The 21660-nt window shown below is 50.3% G+C and overlaps 1 protein-coding gene across 1 annotated transcript; it reads left to right on the top strand.

Annotated features, from left to right (window-relative positions):
* The first annotated feature begins 7709 nt into the window (after window positions 1–7709).
* Window positions 7710–11875, top strand: LOC129384878 (uncharacterized). Its single transcript, XM_055070464.1, has 2 exons — window positions 7710–10033; window positions 11869–11875. Exons 1-2 carry the CDS (start codon window positions 7710–7712, stop codon window positions 11873–11875), a joined length of 2331 nt encoding a protein of 776 aa, XP_054926439.1.
* Window positions 11876–21660: the final 9785 nt, after the last annotated feature.

Below are 21660 nucleotides of genomic sequence, written 5' to 3'. Positions count from 1 at the left end.
GGGGAGGCAAATATTAAAAAGAAGAAGAGAAAGCCCACTGGGGATATCGATCGGTCATGTGCACGCGTATTGTTGGGGAAGCCAGCTGGCAGGTGTGTAGAAGCGCAGCTGTTGTCAGCTGCGCGCGCCCGCCTTTTAGGAGCGACGGGTTAGATGGGTCACGTGGCGGTTTCGCCGCTGTATTTCAATGCGAAATTATAGCGCACTCAGTGTCAACCTTGATTACGGACGTCTCGGAAGGTAAGCGCGGTACAATAATCAAACCAGATGGAGTTGCCTGAGAATATGGTCGCCTTCAAGTTTCAAATATAAACACCAAAATCGTAACATTGGAAATTGTAATTAATTTTTTTTTAAAGTTATGCATTTGCTGACTCTACATGGACGCGCGCGCGAGAGAGAGAGAGAGAAACGTACGTGCCCGGTTATCAACCCTCACCTAGGGAAAGGGAAGAGCAGATAAGAAGGAAAGATAAAAAGAATGAAGAGAGTCATTCTGAACACACTTGAAGAAGAGGAATGTTCGCTAGTGGTCACAACTAATCCTTCGCACAGACCGCCACAGCCACATGTGCGAACAGTGTTCGCGTAGCTATATTCGTGGACAACTTTCTGTGGCTATGAGGGGAAAGCTTCGGAGAGAAAGCGCGCACAAGTGAGAGCGCTTCTGCAAAGACTCCCCGCGTTTTCATCCACGTTAGTTTGCGCTGGGGAAGAAAAAAAAAAAAACGTAAGCTCCTTATTAGCAACAGTCAAATAAGACGAAACACACCATTGAATGTAAAAAGTTTGCTTATTTTGCGGCTTTTCCCTTCCGCGTCTGAGCGAACGCGAAACCGTCGCACGTGGAAGCATACGTCGATTCAGCGTCTGTTCCGAGCAACCAAAAGCACTGCCAAATGCTGCCGGACTACTTGGCGCGGTAACACATTTGCAGCAGCTACGCGCCCGTAGTTTTCCCTACGTCGCCACAGAAAGTTGTGCGCGAGTATAGTATGGTCTATTTATTTAAATTGCTGATACAGTTTTCCCTTCATAGCCACAGAAAGTTGTCCACGAGTAAACTATGGTCTACTTACTTAAATTGCTGGTACTTTAGCTTTCAAAGCCCTTTCTAGGGACTTCGGCTTGCGAACAGAGCAGAGCCGGAATGATGTAACGATTGTATCCCATTGAAATGGTATCTGACAGAAAGCAAATAATCTCAGGAGTACCGCAGGGTAGCATTCTCGGGCCTTTGATCTTTAATTTATATAAAAATGACATAGTCCATATATCTTCAGAAGGTAAATTTATAATTTATGCTGACGACACTAGCATATTTGTTTCGTCTTCATCAGATGCCGAACTTTTTGATAAAGGTAATGCCATTTTAGAGGAACTAAGCACGTGGGCAGATAATAACCAATTAAAGATAAATACAAAGAAAACTAAGGCTGTGATGTTTCATTCTATAGGCAGGAAGGTTTCAGCAGTACGTAACCTAGTTTATCGCTGCTCAGAGATAGAGCTAGTTAGGTCTGTTAAAGTACTTGGTGTGCATTTTTCAGAATCACTGCAGTGGGATGAGCATATCAATGCGATATTACAAAAGTTAGGTGCAATAACGGGAATTCTGAACAGAAACCGCTACTTAATTCCGAAGTCAATAAAATTGTTAATCTATAACGCCCTCTTCGCTTCCTATCTAAACTATTGTCATTTGGTCTGGGGGACTACAACACAATCGAATTTCTCGCGGCTATTAGTAATGCAAAAAAGAATTTTGAGAATAATTGAGAATGTGCCACTCCGGCATTCTACTGTGGAGCTCTTTAAAAAATTTAAAATAATTAGAGTATAAGACACATATGAGCATAAATTGTTGCGTGAATATCGCCTTAACTATGACTGTCAGAATTCTATCTTCATGGGTTTGGTGAACCTCCATTTGAAGGAAGCATCATATGCCACTAGAACAACAGAAATATGGAATGTTCCATATTGTCACACTGGCTATGGTCGGCAAATGCTCCGAAACAAACTTCCACTACTACTAAATGATTTTAATAAAAAACAAATCGATATTCGCGAAGCAACATTATCTGACTTGTACACATTTTTTCTAGCCTAACATTGACCACTAGAGCTGTTTACGATTGCTATTTAATTATATTGTTTCAATGTCACTATTACTAAGCGTACATTGTTATGAAATGTGCTGTCATTTGATGCTGAGGTGAAGTAAAGTATGTTAACGAATGATGCCCTACGTAGGACAGTAACTAATGTGTTTAATTCTATGGTTTTGTCAAAGTTTATGGCAATGTTGTGCTTAATATGATGGTTTTGTAAAAGTGTACGACCATGTGAACAGGACGTGTGTGCCTCTGCTGTTGTCTTTGCCAGTGTGGGGGCGAAGGACTCCCTCAAGCCATCCTTGAATGGCTTTTCCCTTCGCCTCCCATCACATGTATATGTGATAAACCAATAAAGAATCAATCAATCAATCAATCAATCAATCAATCAATCAATCAATCAATCAATCAATCAATCAATCAATCAATCAATCAATCAATCAATCAATCAATCAATCAATCAATCAATTCTATTCCAATGATAATCCTTTCTGCGCTCTTGTCAGTGGTCCGAGCGGCGCCCACGTTATCTCTATGGGATCGATCGGCCGCGACCGGTGGATGATAAGAAAGGAGTAAAACCGAGCAAGAGGAATGCTTGCATTGCACCGGCCCCATTTAAGAGCCGTATTTGGAAACGATTAGCTTTTTTTTTTCTTTCTTCATTCTTTCCGTCCTTCGTGACTGGCTGTCACGAAGCCGCGCCCCTGCTATCGCCGAGATTGCCCACATGTCGCGACGCATGATAAGAAATGAATGGAACCGGTGGAGAAAAAAATCCTAAAGTAAAAAAGAAAGATATGTGCAGATCCCATTCAGACTGTGGAAATCGATGTTTATGTGAAGCATTGTGCAGGCAGCTGGATATCCAGAATCGTTTGAACTTATCATATTATTATTATTAATAAGGCGTTACCAGGTATGTCATTCATGTCATGTTATGCCCGTCCTGACATAGGGGGTCATTTTTAAGTTTTACGAATGGTTGATATAATCGCCTGTTGCAGATAACACAATTATAGTCCTTGAGCTTAATTATCCGGTGATGCGGACATTACTTGCACTAACCAATTCGTAACGAATTACTCTACGGCACACATGGCAATTTACGAATTTTAGCCAGTGAGTTTGCAAGGCGTATCCATTTGGAATGAACAATGACACCACTTTGGAGACACGCGCCATCAAATTCGCCGTAAAAATGTACCGTTGTTCCACTTACGGTTTTAGCAAAACGCGCTATTTATGCATTGAAGCACACAAGTAATGGAATCATCCATGTATATTGTTGTCCCACACTTCAGGATCTCAAAATTGGCGTCATCCTGGCAATTCACTTCGAGTGGATGCGTCTTGCCGTCTCACGGGCCACAATTCGTAAATTGCGATATTTGCCGTAAAGTAATACAATTAAGAATTTAGGCGGTGAATTCTCGCCAATTAGTTGTGTCTCGATTTTTCGTGCTAGTAATGTCCGCCTCCTTCGGATAACCCAACTCGAGGACAAAAAAATATGCTATCTGCCACAGGTGACTTAAAAAAACAAACCGTAGAGAACTTTAAAACACGATCACGCCGTACATCCATCCATCCAGCTAAGCATAATCTTGATACGAGCGCATCATATATGTCGTGGCCGAAGTGGTAGGTCACGCTATATTATGGTACGCTGTATGCACGAACGGCAGCGACTAGGCAGTGCTCCATCTTGGTGCATTCGGTAGCGGGAAGAAGCACGTGCGTACTTCCCCCATGTGCTCGTCCAATCAACAACCTATAAACGTTGCTTCGAGTAAATGGTGTAATGCGCTGTCGTGCTTTGCAGCAACAACTCCAAGAAGAGATAAGCTGAAGACTAAGTAAAAAAAAAAAATGCGGGGTTTCTTTCTTCTTTTCTTTTTTCTTGTTTGTTTAGCATTTTCCATGATGTGCATAAGCGTGTGAGATAAAAACAATGGTGAACTTTCCGAACAGCCACGGCACGATGGATCTCCCGTATCAACGCACGCTGATCCAGTCGCTGTAAATCCTTACAAATACAGGGTTTGTTCTCGGTTTTTGTTGTTACAGACTATGCCTATTTGTCCCGTGCAAGGGGGGGCGGGGGGTCGGATCGCGGTCATGCACGTCTTCCACTGCGGAATTTTCCAAGCGGGGTCTGTACTGTGTTTTGATACCCGACAGGTCCAATTGGACCGATTGGCTTTGTTGAACGCAATTGGACTGGTTGGCACCAACGTGGGAAACAATGGAAAGGGGAAAAAAACCTAGATGGGCCTTAACTTTGATATGACACGGATATATCGAGAAGCATACTAATGCACGAGCACGCTGCGACTTGCCCACCATTCACCACTTCTCGCAATGCACACGGACAATAGGTGGCGCGCGAGGTGACCCATGATGGCCGACACTCAGACTATCGGGATTCATAAAACCCCTCCATCCACGCGCCATCACCGCTTTTACCTGGTCGGCGAAAAACGTGCATGGGGTGGGGCTTTCATCAGGGTCGCCGACCGCGCGTCCGTGCATTTTCTCTTCGCCTACCTTTGGCGCTACCTTTTACAAAGCAGCTGCCTTTAGCACGCAGACGAATGATGGGTCGCCTCCACACTTGCCAAGAAAAGCGGCCCGTGCCAAACAGAAGGCGAGGGATACGAGTTCCGAGCACCAGCTATCTAATTTGTTCCGGCGACCGTCAGGGCATGCGGCGCTCAAGCTTGCCCCTGGATGATGCTGACGTACGCTGCCAGACATCTGCTCTCCCTTTCCCCCTCTGTCCCCCCATCTTTCATCTCCCGCCCCATCCCCAATACGCTGCGCCGTGCTCTCATATGGGCTGCAGAATTAAGCGTACTTTCCCTCTCCCAAACCACGAAGGGGAATCTCCTTTGATCTCCCCCGGCCCCTGTTCGCGCTGAGCCGTGCTCCCGCAAGGGCTGCAGGATATAGCGCCTCCTTTCAAGCGTTTCCCCTTAAGAACCACTTCTGTTCGTACGAGCGTCGCACGTTCCAAGGAAGAATTTTGAGCCGCGCGGTCCGCATGCCTTGCGCCCCGCGTTAATAGACAATTGACCGTCTTGAATGTTGACGCCCCGCGTAAAGCTGAACGACAACCGCGCATGTCCAGCAGGGCGTGCGTGCTTGTTGCGCGGTACAGGGGCGATTTTTGCATTTCGTCGAAATGCGGCCGCCGCTGGCGAGATAGGCAAAAACTAAAAATTACATTTATTGTTTATTTTGCTCAAACAAGGAGTGGTATGCATAGTTCTTCGAGCACAATAGATTAGAACGTTGAAAACCCGTCATCAAACTACCGCGCGTTTTTTTTTTTTTTTTTTTTTTTAAACGTAAGACCGCCAAAATAGTCCCACGGACGTACACAACGTCGTGCACGGCAGGTCGCACGTTAGAACAATCGGCCAGTTTCTCCAAATAACGCACCGTTCATTCTCAGTCGGTACTCGAAAACCGTACGCAGTTCTCGAGCCGGTCTACAAGTGCTCAACTGCTACAGTAGCACAGTAGGGCACACGCACGAACTCGTTAGCTTGCGTCTTTTCGTGCCGCGTTGAACGTCCGGTTCAGCTAAAGTAGCCACAACGTCGTAAAAGTTTAATGTTTTCGTCATCAGTGTCGACGATTAGCGTTCTGCTTACTCATGCCGCTGCAGAAGAAGTCATTGGCGACGAAGTGTGCGCTGCAAACCTTCAGTGGCGCTGTCACAGGCTCGCCTGCGTGATCGACGACTCAATATGATTTATTGGTTGTTTCGTACAGTCGGCGCAATAAATCCTGGAACTTATGCGAGAGGCCGTTGAAGCGGGGGGCTCCAAGTTATTTGACTCCTAGCAAAATATGCGAAGCAAGGTGTTCAGGCGGCAGTGCGAATTTATCAGTGCTGAACTCAGTGCCTGAAACTGCAGCGAACGCTAAATTCAGCAATATAGTCGCAAAATGAAACCGCGAATTGAATTGTTTGCGGTGCACAAACGATAAAAACTACCTGAAAGCGCAGCTCCGATTCGCCGAAGACACGCGGGCGGCGGACACGTGACTCCGTTTCCGCCATCATTGTGCGCCTTTGTTCATTTCGTTTTTTTTTTTTTTTTTTCGGGTCTTACGAACTGGCATTCCGTTTACGCAGTGCCAAACGGCGGGAAAAAAAAGAAAAAGACGTCGCGGAGGAAGCAGGTGTGAAAACTGCGTCATGAAAACGGAGCTTAATAAAGAAACTGTGACTGGAAGTAGAGCTTTCTCCCTGCAGCAAGCCAGCGTGCTTTCCACGTGTTGGCGCCGTCTGGACCACGCACCAGTTACTCGCGGCGTTGTTGACGCCTTTGTGACGCGTTCTTTTTGCGCATCTATAGTCAAGCTCCTCGTCTCGCGATGCGCACCGCGAGAAGACAGAAGCACGGCGCGGTGGTCGCCCGGCCAATCGTGCCTTCGTGTTGTTGCGAATGATGACACGAGACCACTGCCCCCTTTCGTCTGCAATACGTGCTCGGAGGCCCGACAGGCCGCCGTACCGAAGAGCAAGCGAGCGGCCGAACTTGAGCTCCCGTTCCCCGCCTCCACCATAACATGACGCCGCTTTGTTTCGATGAAGCGCGTCCCACCAAGAAGGTAACGAGAGACTCCGTAGATAGTGCCTCGAACAGTGGAAAAAAACACTTGAAATAAGGCTGAGGCTGAACAAAACCATCGACGATGCAAGTATCAGTTCCTTGGAAAGGGCAAAGAAAAAAAAAATGGCGAGATATTTTGCACGGATTGTTGAATACGACATCGCTGCTCGCAAAGCAGGGCCTACAAGGAAAGTGGGGAATCATCGAACAGAGGAAATTTTCTTGAGTTGGCCGAAATGCTCTCAAGATATAATCCGGTGTTGAAAGAGCGCCTCGTAAGGCTAATATAATATATGGGGTTTTACGTGCCAAAACCACTTTCTGATTATGAGGCACGCCGTAGTGGAGGACTCCGGAAATTTCGACCACCTGGGGTTCTTTAACGTGTACCTAAATCTAAGTACACGGGTGTTTTCGCATTTCGCCCCCATCGAAATGCGGCCGCCGTGGCCGGGATTCGATCCCGCGACCTCGTGCTCAGCAGCCCAACACCATAGCCACTGAGTAACCGCGGCGGGTCCTCGTAATGCTGAAACAGAACACTGGTAAATTCATCTACCTACCTCTCGTCTTCCATACAGAATGAGTCCATCCGTGCACTGCCATTGAACGTTAAAAAAAAGAAAAGATCGCTGATACGAAGCCCGCGCACTACTATGGAGTAATGTTCGACGACACGCCGGATATATCCCATTCTGACCAGATGGCCGAAGTGATCAGTTGTGTCCGAATCAGCAAGACAAAAGCTGAGCTAAAATAGTCACCTTCATTGGATTTTTTTGTTTCGTTTAATGAGCAAGAAAAAAAAAAGCCAGTCGACATCAGCTCGGCCACTGCCTCAGACGCCGCGGTGTGGATATACATAATGATGCGCCGTTCGCAAGGCTATGACAACGGCTGGAATCCTGGGTGACGTACAGGCCACCGTTAGGGATATAAACAGGAAAGCAACTTTTAACGGATGCGGGTACCAGTCGCTCAACTTTTGCGGCCAATCACTATCTCTTGCTGTGAGTCCATCCCGTCATGGGTCACTCTCTTTGAAACTGCCGAGTCAACGTTTTTCTTTCTACGCTCGGAGTCATGGCGCACAGCCATCGTGGCCCCCATCCTGAAGGCCGGAAAGCCGGCTGGAAACGTGAGCTCCTACCGGCCGGTCTCCCTCACTTCCGCCGCCTGCAAGGTGATGGAGGCCATTGCTTTGGTCCGACTGGACTGGGTGACCCGTGCCCGTGGCTTCCTGGCCGACGAGCAGACGGGGTTCCGGCGGCGCCGATGCACCGCGGACTCCATCGCGGATGTGGTCTCCACGCTGGAAGAGGCCAAGGCCTGCGGTGACGCCGTGCTCCTGGTGCTTATCGATATCAAGGGGGCCTTCGACGGCCTGCCCCACCCAGTCGTTCAGCAGGCCCTGGACCTACTTGGCATCAACGGGAATCTGCGGCGGTTCATCTCGTCGTTCCTGGAGGAACGCACCCTCAGGGTACGAGTGGGCCGATCGAGGAGCTCCCCTCGGCCGGTGGCAGCGGGCGTCCCACAAGGGTCAGTGGTGAGCTCCTTCCTGTACAACCTGGCCCTGGCCCGGCTTCCTGCTGCCCTGCCGATCGAGCCCGACTATCCGGTGAGTGCCTCCATCTACGCGGACGACATCGCCCTGTGGGTGCGAAGCCCACCACACAACCACCGCAGCGCGCGCTCGGCCCTGCAAAGAGCTCTCGACACCGCCGCTGCTTACCTGAGCAGCATTGGCCTTGCCATCTCGGCAAGGAAGACGGAGGCCATGCTGCTCCACCCAAGAGCAGCCGCCCGCCGCACAGCACCCCGGCTGCACCTGGAAGGCGTCCAGCTACCCTGGAGCACTGCAGTGACGTACCTGGGGCTGCGCATTGATCACCGACTGTCCTGGCTGCCTGCTGTCAAGACCCTGCATGTGCAGGTCCTCCGGGTCCGCAAGGCAGTCTCCCAGCTTCTTGCCCGAGGACAGGGCTGTACCACTGGGTGGGCACTGCGGCTGTACGATGCAGCAGCTACCTCACGCCTGCGGTACGCCCTCGCACTCGTGGCACTACCACCTGCCCGTGTCAAGAAGCTGGAGCTGCAGCATCGGGCCGCGATTAGGCTCTGCCTGAGCGCTCCCCGCAGCTCCCAAGTCGCTGCAACCTTGGCCGAGGCGGGAGCATGGCCCCTGTCACTCCTCCTCCTGCAGCAGGGGCTACGCCATGTTGACCGCCTCCACCATGGACCAGACGGCAGTGCCCTGCTCTCCCGACTGCGCTCGCGGCCCCATTCACAGATGGGCAGACTCTGTGGGCTGTACGAGGAGGTGATTGGGAGGCCTCCAGCGAACAACGCACAGCTGCCTCCTCCCCAGAGACCACCCATACCCATCACCACAGAGCTGCCCGGCGTTTCCAAACGGCGCTCCCCGACTTGTGCCCTTCAACAGACGGCTGCCTCCCTCCTGCATGAGGACCACGGAGGAAACCTGCAGATCTACGTTGACGGCTCGGTGATGCCAGACACAGGCTCGTCGACTGCGGCCTGCGTGGTGTCCGCTTTGCGGAAGAGCAAGCAGTGTCGCCTCCCCGTCCATGCGACGTCAACAGCGGCAGAGGTAGCAGGCCTTCACCTGGCTGTGGACTTACTCGCAGAGGAGCTGCCGGTGACCCCACTGACCATCTACTGCGACTCCAAGGCGGCACTTCTCAGCCTGCAGAGGCCAGAAAGGGCCAGCCTCGGGGTTGCCCTGCTCTCGACAAGGCTGATGTCGCTCCAGGAGGCGGGCTGCTCAGTGTCCCTGCACTGGCTTCCAGCCCACGTAGGGATACCGGGCAACGAGGAAGCAGATGAACTGGCAAAGCGTGCCCACCACTGCGTGGTCCCGCCCAGCCTGGCTGTGACAGCCAATGATTTCACAAGCCACAGGCTTCGGCGCCATCTGCTGGCCTGCCATCCGGACAAGCGGACGTCCTTGGGCCGCCCTCCGCAACCACTTCCACAGCGCGGCCTCGCACGCAGGGAGACCTCCCTCCTTCTGCGACTGAGGATTGGCTGCTGTTCGACGGGTGCTCGCCGCCACCAGCATGGCCTCATCGCCTCTCCAGCCTGTGCCTCCTGTGGGGAGCCCGAGACCCTGGAGGACCTCCTACTGGCCTGCCCTGCTTACCTACAGCAGCGTGACCGTCTCCTGCAGGAGTTCCGACGCCTGGGGCTTCCTTCTGCACGGCAGGAAGACATCCTCTTCCCTGGTCGTAGCGAGCTACCAGCCCTCCTAAGTGTCGTCGAGTACCTCGACTCGTCGGGGCTCTCGGCGAGACTCTAGGATTTTCTGCAGAGACGGATAGCCTCCCGGCTATCCGAACCACTACAGGCTACTCGACCTGCCCCAATCATCTGGCTCCTGCTGGATCACCGCCCCCTGGCCTTTCACCAGATCACCACTCCTACCGGACCCAATGGGCCCTTCCTGCCGGACTGCTCAGCCGCTGCCCATAGCGTCACTTTAACCCTCTACTCTCCTATCTCCTTTGCTCCCCCTCTCCCCCCCCCCCACCCCTGTTGACGCTGAGCCGTGCTCCCGCAAGGGCTGCAGAAAACAGCGTCAACCTTTCCTTATCCCTTCAAGAACCACTTCTCTCTCTACGCTTGCGGCCTCCACTCACAGGTGGGTCGTGCTGGAGCGTCCTTGAAGAGGCTGCCGGCAACACTGGGCTGCAGTCCAGCCGAGTAACGAAACATTCGAAACGATGGTGCGGCCGCTTTGGAAGCGCTTTGATGTCCAGAGGAAAGCGTCGACACACGAGGTGCAGGCCTGGACAAAAGTCTTAATTCTGCCAGCTGTGTGTGACTTCACATTTTTTGTGCTACTTGAACCTGTGGTGTGCAGTATCTGCAGACAAAGGGCCTATCTCTAAATAAGGTCGCGCGGAAGTTGCAGGCATTTTTCTCCAGGAACAGCGCAGCCGCCTTGTCGACGAAGCTATCAAGCAAGCGCTTACGAAATCAAACGAAATTGGAATATCGGCAGAAAGGTGGGTGCGGAGAAAAAAAGAAGATGATGGCAGGAGAAAAGGGAAGGGATGCAGGATCCGCCGCCAAGGTTTGGGAGTGGTGGCGCTAGCTAACATACCCAAGGTTAGTTCTAGTAGTAAAACATAAATATCCAATAAAGTGCATGGGGAAAACGGCGCCGCGGTAGCTCAACTGGTTAAAACATCGCGCGCGTAGCGCGAAGACGTGAGATCGTTCCCCGCCTGCGGCAAGTGGTTTTTTATCCGCTTTCATTGCCATTAATTTATCATTTCTTTAATTCACTTATTAAGTATAACTAATTTCCCTTATGTTGTCCTTGTTTGTTGGCATCTCATGATATGAATAATAAAAATCGGGCCCTTGGTTATAACCCCCTTTATTCTCGTTGATGTTTGTCCCGAGTCACTTCTGATGTCCGCGAAGGAGTGCGAATAAGCTGAAACTTTTCCTGTGCATTCTTTGCTATACTAATATCGAACATGTATTTGTTATTATTCTTTATCATGCTGTACACCCTCGTTTCACGCGTTTTCGTTTGTTTGCTTGTTTGATTTTTGCAAGCATACTTAGTGCTGAACGAGGCTCTCTCTAGTATTATTAGTAGTCGCACACCGCCAGTGAGATCGCAGCGGTATTTTCTGTGTATTCATTTTGCCAGCTATTTTCATGCGTGCGCAAAAATAGGCACCACCTCTGAATCTATTTGTAATGCATATCCGCTTCATTTCTCTAGTTGAACGTACAAGCTTAGGGGTCAGTACGTTTTCTGTACGTTCTCGTGTGAGCTTCTTTATACTTTAAGCACACCCTCGGTCCGTTCAATGTGGTCACTGAATATTTTTATTTTTTCCCTGATCATTTATGAAAAGTAACTGTTTCCGGTTATAAGAATTAGTAAATATATTTTGCTATCAGCATTATTTTTGTCGTACAGGACATTGTTTACTTTATGTCATTTTAATGTGCGATATTCTAGCTGCTAGCTGTCGGCTCAGAGTTCTCGGCATCCATCGGCACAATATTTAGAACGCTTACAAAAAGTGGCATATGCCAAACTGCCAGCATATTGTCTTTTGTTGTTTTTGCAGAAATTAATGCCGGCCTGCAGGCAAAAATAGAATTACTGCCACTTTAAATTTACACACACACACACACACACACACACACATACGAGTATACACACACATACGTGTATGTATATGCTTATTTTCATTCTTCACCCCCGGACCTCACCCATTTCTACGTAGTGCCCGAATGGGCCTGAGGTACACGAATAGATGTACAAAATGATGATCGGTAAATGTGCTCGGTTTCTGTTTCTTCCTTTTTCTTTTTGCGAACAGCGCAGTTTTTTGCTCACAACACTGTACAGTTCATCATAAAAAAAAAAAATAACAGCGCTCCAACACGTGGACAAAGATAAGAAGACGACACTTCGCTGCACTCACAACAAAGCTTAATTGAAGAAAAAAATAAAAATCGATGAATATAGACGTGAAAAATCGCACGGTGGGCGCTCAGGTGTGCGTAATTCACAAGTCAAGATAACCTGCTTGTCACGATGCTGTTCGTACCAATTTGTCCAGCACACTGTGCTTCTACGATGGACTTCGTGCAGCTGTATAAAGGCATTCGAACGAAGCGGCGTCGAAGGACTGCAGCGAACGCGCCCGGGCTGTTGACAGCACCGAGCCTGGCTGGGTTTTTCCCGACTTCGCGGTATACCTGACGGACACGTGGCGCACCTCCTTGGGAATGCGAAGCGAAAGTGGTTCGTCAAAGAGTGGGAGGAAGCGCTTTCGCGAGGACCCGGACGCTCCGTAGCACACGTCGCTGAGCCGTGCTCCCGCAAGGGCTGCAGAAAACAGCGTCAGCCTTTCCTTATCCCTTCAAGAACCACTTCTCTCTCTGGCACACGTGCGATGGTCGAGAGAAGGCTTAATACAGCGCGCGATGCAGCTATTTTCGGTGTCAGAGTCGCACCCCTCTAAAATATTAACGGTTCCTAACTCTTTCGCCTCTGACGCGCCCTCTATCTCACGGATGCGAACACTGCAAGCGGGCTACCTTATACACCGAGAGACCTACACGAAACGTTGCACAAATGCTTCGCAAAACCAACACAAATCACCTGGGTAACTGGACAGACGTCGGGACCGCTACACCCGGAAATGAATGCGCGACCGAGAAACGCTGCTCCGGACACCGAATATCCTTTCAATAGATCAAGCGCCAACGGTGACGGCGCACTCTATAGGAAGGAACAAAAACAGGACAAGGCGCTTCCTGTCTTTCCACTTCCTACCGAATATCCCCGATCTAACTCGGACGCCATTACAAGCCGCCCACCTCATATCGAAGCAATATCAAAAGGCCAGACGATCGAGTCTTTCCAAAATTTTTTTTTAAATATGTGCAAAACACTACAAACCCTGACAGAGCACACTTAATTAGTATAAGGAAAGCTCAAACCGTCATCGTCATCTTAGTCGGATCTCATTTCTGCCCTTTCTCGCTTCAGCGTTCTTTCTTTGCCTTCCACTAGGCTTCTCTCTCCTTCCATACTTCCGTTACTATCTAATCATTTTTTTTTTTTTTTCAGGTCTCGGTGGCAGGCTTGCAGGCGCTCATGCGTGAGGGTTCTTGTTACCTCCCTCTGCTTTGGCGTCACCGAGTGCCGACTGGCTTTTGTGCAAATAAATTACGACACTCTACCCACAACTGCTATATAGACTCGACCTTATCTGGCGCTCAGCAGACTCGCCACCTCCTAAATGTAAACACGCACTGCGGGCAACACCACAACGTGCAGAACACGTATCCGTCTGCATATACTTTAAAATCGGCGCGGAATATGACGCGTCCCACAACTACTCCCCGCAGACTCTTCCGAGCCCCAACATTCGGTGGCTGCCTCAAGCATCCGCGACACAAGACGAATGATTTTTAATGCGAAAGCATTACGTGCCCCATTACGCGAAAACCTGGCAGTCGGCGGCGTGACCGGACGGTGGCACCCAAGATGGCCGACGGCGCGAACGTTAGCGACACACCAAGAAATGCTCGGACTGTCGTCAAATTTCTCAGGGAGGTTCCTGTAAACGAAGTAAATTAATGACTTTGAAAAGAAAATTAGGTAAATTTCGGTCTGCGTGGCAATCGAACCCGGGCCCTCCGGGTTGCGAGAGGAACACGCTTCCCGACGCCACGGTGGGCTCCACGGTCCTAGTGCGTGCGTCACTGCACACGTCATGCAGCAGCCATTTAATTTTCTAAACGTGTGGCCTATTATACTCCGTTCCATACATAGCACTCAACGCTGTGGAGGCTAGAGAGACCTCTTGCAGCGGCTCCGTTCGCACTTGGACATAGTTCGGTATTTTTTGACCGCAGTTGTGCTCAACTGTTCTTTATATAGGCTCAGTATTGAATGGAACAAGTTTTATATCCTGACAAACAAACACACTGTGGTATACGGCTGCTAGTGCGTTGTTTTAGATGATTTTTATTTTTGTTGTTCTTCTCAGGTTTTTGTTAAATGTTATTTGCAACCCGTCGCGAGGAGCCTCACGTGCATGCTCGCGCGAGCGAATGCTTCTTCTTCTTCGTGATTTGGGAGAGGGAAAGTACGCTTAATACTGCGGCTGACTGGGCCTTTCCTGCCGGACTGCTCAGCCGCTGCCATGGCGACACTTTAACCCTCTACTCTCCTATCTCCTTTGCTCCCACTATCCCCTCCCCCCCCCCCCCCCCCCCCCCCTCTGTTGACGCTGAGCCGTGCTCCCGTAAGGGCTGCAGTAAACAGCGTCAACCTTTCCTTATCCCTCCAAGAACCACTTCTCTCTCGCAGACCGCTTTCAATACACACAAGCGCCGGCAACGTGTCCCTACGGCGTCCGCGATTCGCGTGGTAGCTGTGTACGGAGCGGCGGGAGAGGCATCGAGGCACCGTAGCAGCCGCCGCATAAGAACGCTCCTCCTCCCTTGCCTCACTCCCCTGCCTCGCGCGCCACACAAGAGGGCACGCATCCTGGCCGCGCTCCTAGCTCGCGATTAAACCGCGTTGGCCGGCTCACCCTCACACGCTTTCACTTATACGCAACCTCACGGCGACGGCAGGAATGCGCCTGAAGTGTCCATATAATTGCTACCGCAATTACATCGATTTTCTTCAAATCGCTAAACACGCAAAAATGTCGCTAAATCTAGCGAAGAAAACGTTAGAAAGGCTACATTGATTACAAACCGGTAAAATTTTGAAAAGCAAGGGCGGTTTTGTGTTTTCAAGGATGTTCGGTTATAGACGGTCCCGATCAAACACGAGATGAAGGAAGCTGCGTAAAGTGAAACTTGTTCTGTACCTCCCGGTGACGGCCCCCTCTGCAATGCAGGCGTGTGAGGCACGTGCCGCAGGTGTCCCACACCGCGTAGAACTGTATACACTTAACTGCTTCGTGAAGCTAGCCGAGCGTCATCTGCCGCAGCAGACGGCAGCGAGGCCCGAAAGGCAATTCTACCTCCCAAAGCAAGAGATATATAATAGGAAAATCATGCTTTCACGGGTGCTATTATGAAACAAAACTTGACCTCAGCGGTCGTTTTGTTGGATTTGCACGTGTGCAGCCGACATTGCCTGCTTACAATATAGGGAGGCAAATGGCCTACTTTGCACCCCCTTCCACTCCTGACAGTGTGTGTGTGTGGGGGGGGGGGGGGGGGGGGGGGGGGGCAAGCTCCCCCCTGCCTCCTCGGTAGATACGCTTGTGTTCGTTAACGTATATCATGTGGTGCCAGTGGATTGAAGGTCTCTCATAATCACATAAAACTGCAATGCAGTATTATCTATATCTATCTATCTATCTATCTATCTATCTATCTATCTATCTATCTATCTATCTATCTATCTATCTATCTTGCAGGTGTCGTAACTCGTCGCTTGAGACTTGAACACGCGCCCAACGAATGCACTGTTAGGTTAGCTGGTTTAACAGTGTTATTTTCCAGCGCAGAAGCAGGACTGCTGGCGCTCTGTCTTGCCTATCTGGTCTTCCAGTTTCTGCGCTGGAAAAATATAGCGTTGTGCGACGTCCAACGAGTAGCCACATTTTTGACAAAAAATAAAGAATGGTTATAAACCTGCAGGGGGCGCCAGACTCGCTGGGATAGCGATTAATGCGGAACCGCGTTAACGCAGCCTCGCCTCCGAAAAAGCTCGTCGGGAGTGCACTTGACACACATGGGCATGTTCGTAGGAGGAGGAGATTATGTTCGTACCTGTGCGCCGTATGTGTAGGAAGCACCGCCATGCAGTACTCAATGCCTGCTGAAAAAAACAAGTTGCTAAGTGTTTATACTTCGGCTCCTGTGCACCCCCCCCCCCCCATTAAATAAATCAATAATGTACTTGGTTTTCTTTTCGTTATGTGCTTTTTTTTTAATAATGTTTCCATGCTCAGTGGCTATGGCAATCTGCTGCTCAGCCCGAGGTTTTCGGTTCGATTCCCTGCCGCATGTCAAAGGGGGGGGGGGGGCGGAATGCAAAAAAAAGAAAAAGAAACGATCGTGCACTAAGCCTTGGGCGAACACTCAAGAAGCAGCACGGGTCAGATGTAATCCAGACGTCCTGCGGCGTCACCGTTAGGCGTCCTTCATAGCCTAGTGTTGCCCTGTGACGTAAAACCCCATCATTCAGTCGTTTCCATCCCTAACTGTACTGTGGCAATTGTCGTGTTCAGAATACCTTTTTGATATGTTTTTAACGCTATTATAGCATTCTTTGACAAGTACACCCAGTTTGCAGTATGTATTTATGTGTATATCTGTGTGTGTGTGTATCCACGATGTGGGGATGCGCGACTCTCACGCATCCCCTGATATGCTGTTTTCCCGCACGGCTCGCGTGGCCTGGCGCCCGCGGCGCTCGGAGTGGTACAAGCGCGGTGCGAGAGATGGCGCGACCGTCGCACCGCGGCGGGGTTACTCGGGCGCCGAGGGACAAGGCGCTGCCTCTTTCCCGGCGGGCCGGCGAACAGCGTGGACATTCCGCGCGCGCTGCGACCATGCTCCTGCGAGACCGCCTCGCGTGGCCGCCTTCGAACGCACGACCGTTGGCGTGACCGAACACGCGAACGACCAGGCGTTGGGATCCAGCATGGGGCGAACATATTCGCTCGCAATGCGGTCGCGGTAAGTCGGACTTCTAGATTTGTCGCGCGCCCATCGGCATGTTTTGGGGATAGCAACTCGGCTAGCAGGCATTGATCTATGAAAGGTGCAATAAATGCCCTTGTGATTGTTTGCACTACTGTGTTGTCGTTCCTTTGTCCCCAAGAGTACGGAGCAGAACCCCCGTATCTCCCACAACCCCTGACATGTTCCACGTTAACTTGGATCACTGGGTAGCCCACGGTCTAATGAGTGGATCATCGGGCTGTTGTGTTCAGGCAACTGGGTTCAAAAGCAACGGTCGGGCCAACTTAAAGGGAAGCTGAAGAGTCTGTCGAATTCAATAAGACGCTCATATACGGATGCGGGAACATTATAAACCATGTAGGTACAATTTGGGTTTTTTTTTCAATTAGGAGCGACATAATCGTCGGTTGAAATTGCGCTGTTGCTCCGCCCCGGATGCCGCGCGCTGCTGCTGACGCTGACGATGCGAGCGGAGACCGGAAAGCGCGGTGTTGTGACGTCAACTCTAGTGTTTCGTTCCTTCGCAGCGTCCGCGACCGTGCCTGACCGCGCTTGTTTCTGCGTGCGTGCCATCGTAATCTGCTTCGATCGACCCTGCATTCCTTTGTTGGTGCGTCTGCGTGTATGTAGAGTGGTAGTCAACGTGCGTGGTAGTCAACGTGAGTGGTAATCAACGTGAGTGGTAGTCAACAGATGAAGGTCACTACACGTACTGCATGAACCGGGAAGCTTTTCATGCGTTTAAACCGTCTTTGTAGATTGCCGACAGCTTTGGACAGCGCACAAATGCCGACGATCGCATCCCCGCTTACGTTCCACGAGGAGGCATGCAGGAACAAAACACTATAGTTGTTTGACCGGAAACGAGCTCACTAGATCGGCGAAAGATCGGCAAGATCACTAGATCGCTTTGCAAAAAACATACTCACCAAAGAGCATTTCCAACACGAGGAGATCCCAAGACTTTGCTTTCGTTCGCGTCGAAAGCACTGCTCGCACAAGCATCGTTTGCTTCTTCGAGAGGCAGGCTCTTCGCAATCGGCTCGTACATGTAGGGAGTAACGCCGAACTCCTCAGAAAAACGCAGTCTCTCTAAATTTTCCATTACCGTCTCAGAAAAACAGCACCGAACTACCTGGCACCGCGCTTCATGTGTAGCGGCAGCGGTCGGTTACTAGTGTTGACGTCACCAGGCGCCCGACCAATCACAGGCGGAAACGAGACGCGCGAGCTGGGCGTGTCCGCTGCTGCACTTTTCGTCAAAATAAAATATATTTGCGCTTTCTTTCGCTCAATTTCGATACGATATTCGAATTCGGAGGGTTGAAAACCATTATGTACAGATGTTCACTCATTTTTTCTGGAAAACCTTTCAGCTTCCCTTTAAGGTGACTGGGCACGTAAGTATCGCTGGGTATGTGACGCTTTGTTATAATAATTATATAAAGCTTATCAACAATTACGCACTAACTATAAGATAGATTGCTGATAGCATTAAAGTCGCCTGTACGATCTCTAAATAATGAATACAACGCCATTTTCCTCCCATTTACTATCCTGTAAACTTGCGCTCCGTCTCCTCGGTGATCTGAGCCAAAATACTGCAAGCTCACGAAAGCCGCGAAACAACGAGCCAAGCACTCGGTCGAATCCACACGGAAGGCTTTCTCTCAGTGGCGTAGCTAGGTCTTCTGTCACCCCCCTCCGCGGGTGTAGCCGGCGGAAAGAGGGGTATCTTCAGACGTATATGACCCCCCCCCCCCCCCTTCACTGGCCCCTTACACCCGGGGCCCATGGCCCCCCGGCCCCCCCTGTTGCTACGCCACTGCTTTCTCTGTAGTGCGCGTACGAGGGCACCAATCAACGAAGGCCCGTTTTTCTACGGTGAACGGCCTCAACCTTACGACGCTCTTCTCTGTAACGTCGCGCCTATTTCGGCTCCGCGCAGAGTCAGACAAACAAGCACCGCGGACGTGAAAGCTCGGCTGGCGCAGAAAATGCAAGTCGCATGCAGCCACGCCGTGCAAGACAAGGCGCGGTGAAAAGGGGGGCGTGCACGTAACGTTATAGGTAAAGTTATACGAAGAGACCGCCTTCGATAGGCGATATTTGCGACTGACGTTCGCACTATAGTGCAAGCCCGGGCGCATATGTGTGCTATACGCATCGCTTGCGTGGGCGAGCAACGAGCCATAGGCGATGCACGGCCTTGAACCAGTTTCCTGTCCCGTGCCTAAAAAAAAAAAAAAAAGGAAGAAAAGAAATAAAAGCGCGACACGTGCGTATGTTTTCTTTTTCTTTTTTTGAAAGCGCTGCAGAGAGTATGTCGCCGCTCGCGCATGCGCGCCCTCCTTTGGCCCTCCGCAGTCTTTCGTCCGGCGGGACACGTTTAGTGCCCCTGCAGAAGCCCAGAGGTCGCGGCAGGTAGCCGTCACGTGAGCAGCACGTGGTCTCGTATCCTCCGGAGATCCGAACGAAGTGGGAATGATATAGAACGTATTTTTAAGCCAAGCTTCCATTGGCACGTCATGCTGATAACGCGCATGCCGTTCGTGACTTAGAAAGTACCGGGCTCGCAGCGTTAAACGAAGGAAATGCGGGCAAGACAGATGACGACTATCGTTGTGTGGCAAATATACATTTCAACACTTTTACACAGTTACCAATATACACTTTTTTGAGTGTGCACCATTAAAAGAATTTGCACCCTTTGGGGCGTATTTTGTCTCGCAACGATAATCGTCATTTGCCTTCTCCGCATTTCCTTTCTTTAACGCTGCGAACCCGGTACTTCCAAGTCACGAACGGCATGCGCGTTATCAGCGCCACATAGCATTCTCGACAGGAAAGTAGCGAGCGCAGCGTTTTCAAGAAAGGAACCGCAAGCGAGGCAGATGACGATTATCGTTGTGGGACAAATATACAACCCTGCAGAGGGTGCAAATTCTTTTAAGGGTGTACAACCAGGGCACGCTGTGTACCCGCGCAAGGGTTCCAACGCGGTTTGTGAGGCGGGCTGACATCCTGAAGGCGTGTGCGACGACATAGCGCCCACACGCCTCTTGTATAGCATTACTTAACAGGATTATCCGATACGTGTCTTCACATCGGCATATCTCAGCAGGTCTGGCGATAAGCTATCACGTGACTTCGACAACCGTCCTTCGATTATTTATGCCCATTTTTTTTCAAGTCAGTTTTTACAATAGCGACTGTTACATCGTGCTACGGACCCTGAAAAAAAAAAAGTTTGCTCAAACGCCGCGGATGGACGCGTAAAGAAGTATACCGTTTCCTTACTCTACGTCAGCATCTCTGTGTGTACGCGGACAGTGACCCTCTCCGTTAGTTTACTCTGATAAGAAACGCTTCGATTTATCCTAATGCGCAACAGTGTGTGCACGTGTCATCGCGTGGAGGGGTTATGCTGATACTGCAGCCTGGATTGTCACGTCATCCGATAGCGTTTAATAAACACCTGCTGTCATCCAGTTACAATAAAATTGTCTCACACGAAACGTCGATTTTCTTGAAGGACGGTTGTCATGCACCATGCAAACGTCAAGCCCCCCCCCCCCCCTTTTTTTTTCTTTCTTTCTAGTCGCTCCTAATTATTGGGAAGATGATATAACTGACACCCAGCAGAGTACATGGCGCTCCGGAAGGATATGTACCAGTAACGTGCATCTGTCCTCAATTTAAAGGCCAAAACAATAAGCCCAACGAAAAAAGAAAAAAAAAATGAACTACAGCGCCGCGGTTTGCAAACCATCGAAGAGTTCCGGGACTTCCAGTGTACGTGGCCAGTTTAAAACCTTGACACCGGCTAGCCGTTATGTGCCACGTGCCAGACGCCTCCACCTGTATTGTTTACCGGTCCACGCCGGACGTGACGTCATTTCGCGCGCGAGCTGTGAAAACGCGACGAGGGAAGGGTTGTTTCGCAGCAACGCACGGGCGCCCCCCCCCCCCCCCCCCCCCCACTTTAGAGGCGATTTACGCTCCCGCTCATCTGGCACTCGAACCGCGGTTGACTCTTGGGCTGACGGCACGTTTCACATGTTTGTGTATATACATACATGCCGTTACTCCAAATACAAAGTAATTGCTAGGCGAACTGTAGCGTCGTAAATGTATACGGCGTTTCCCTTAACCTTTTCTGCCCGCTCACGCAATTAGCGCAGCTAAGAATCATTTTTGGGGGAAGCACGCACTCAGCAGCGGTAACGGGCGGTGGTCTTCGCACGTCATATTATGCGAAGTATCCCCAGTACACACAAATTTCAACAGGGTGGTGGTCACGTGTCCGGTGTGCCCTCACCCCCCCCCCCCCCCTTTCCTGGCTCGTGTATAATTGCCAGGCTAATGCCCGAAGAAATGAGAAGCAAGGAAGAATGTCATTGGACGTTTCCAAAACAAACAATTGGGCTACCTTCTATTACATGCGTGTCCGTTACAAGTGCCCTAAGGTCAATAGAACTTGTTCTTGGTCTAGTCTGTTGATATTTGGCAAAGCCATTATAATCCAAATAAAACAGACATGAACACATGACCAGACATCACATAGCAACCATGGTGTCCAGTAGTGTGTTCTTTGTATTTTATTTGCACTAAAAGTACTTCAAGTGTTAAGGATAGTTGGTAACTGCACATGATTGCATGCTGACCAGTGCACTTCCAAAGTCCCT

This window comes from Dermacentor andersoni, chromosome 5 (genome assembly GCF_023375885.2).
Source record: "Dermacentor andersoni chromosome 5, qqDerAnde1_hic_scaffold, whole genome shotgun sequence".
NCBI classification, from domain to species: Eukaryota; Metazoa; Arthropoda; class Arachnida; order Ixodida; family Ixodidae; genus Dermacentor; species Dermacentor andersoni.
The sequence above is the reverse complement of the archived record's forward strand: the minus strand, read 5'-3'. Positions and strand labels throughout refer to the sequence as shown.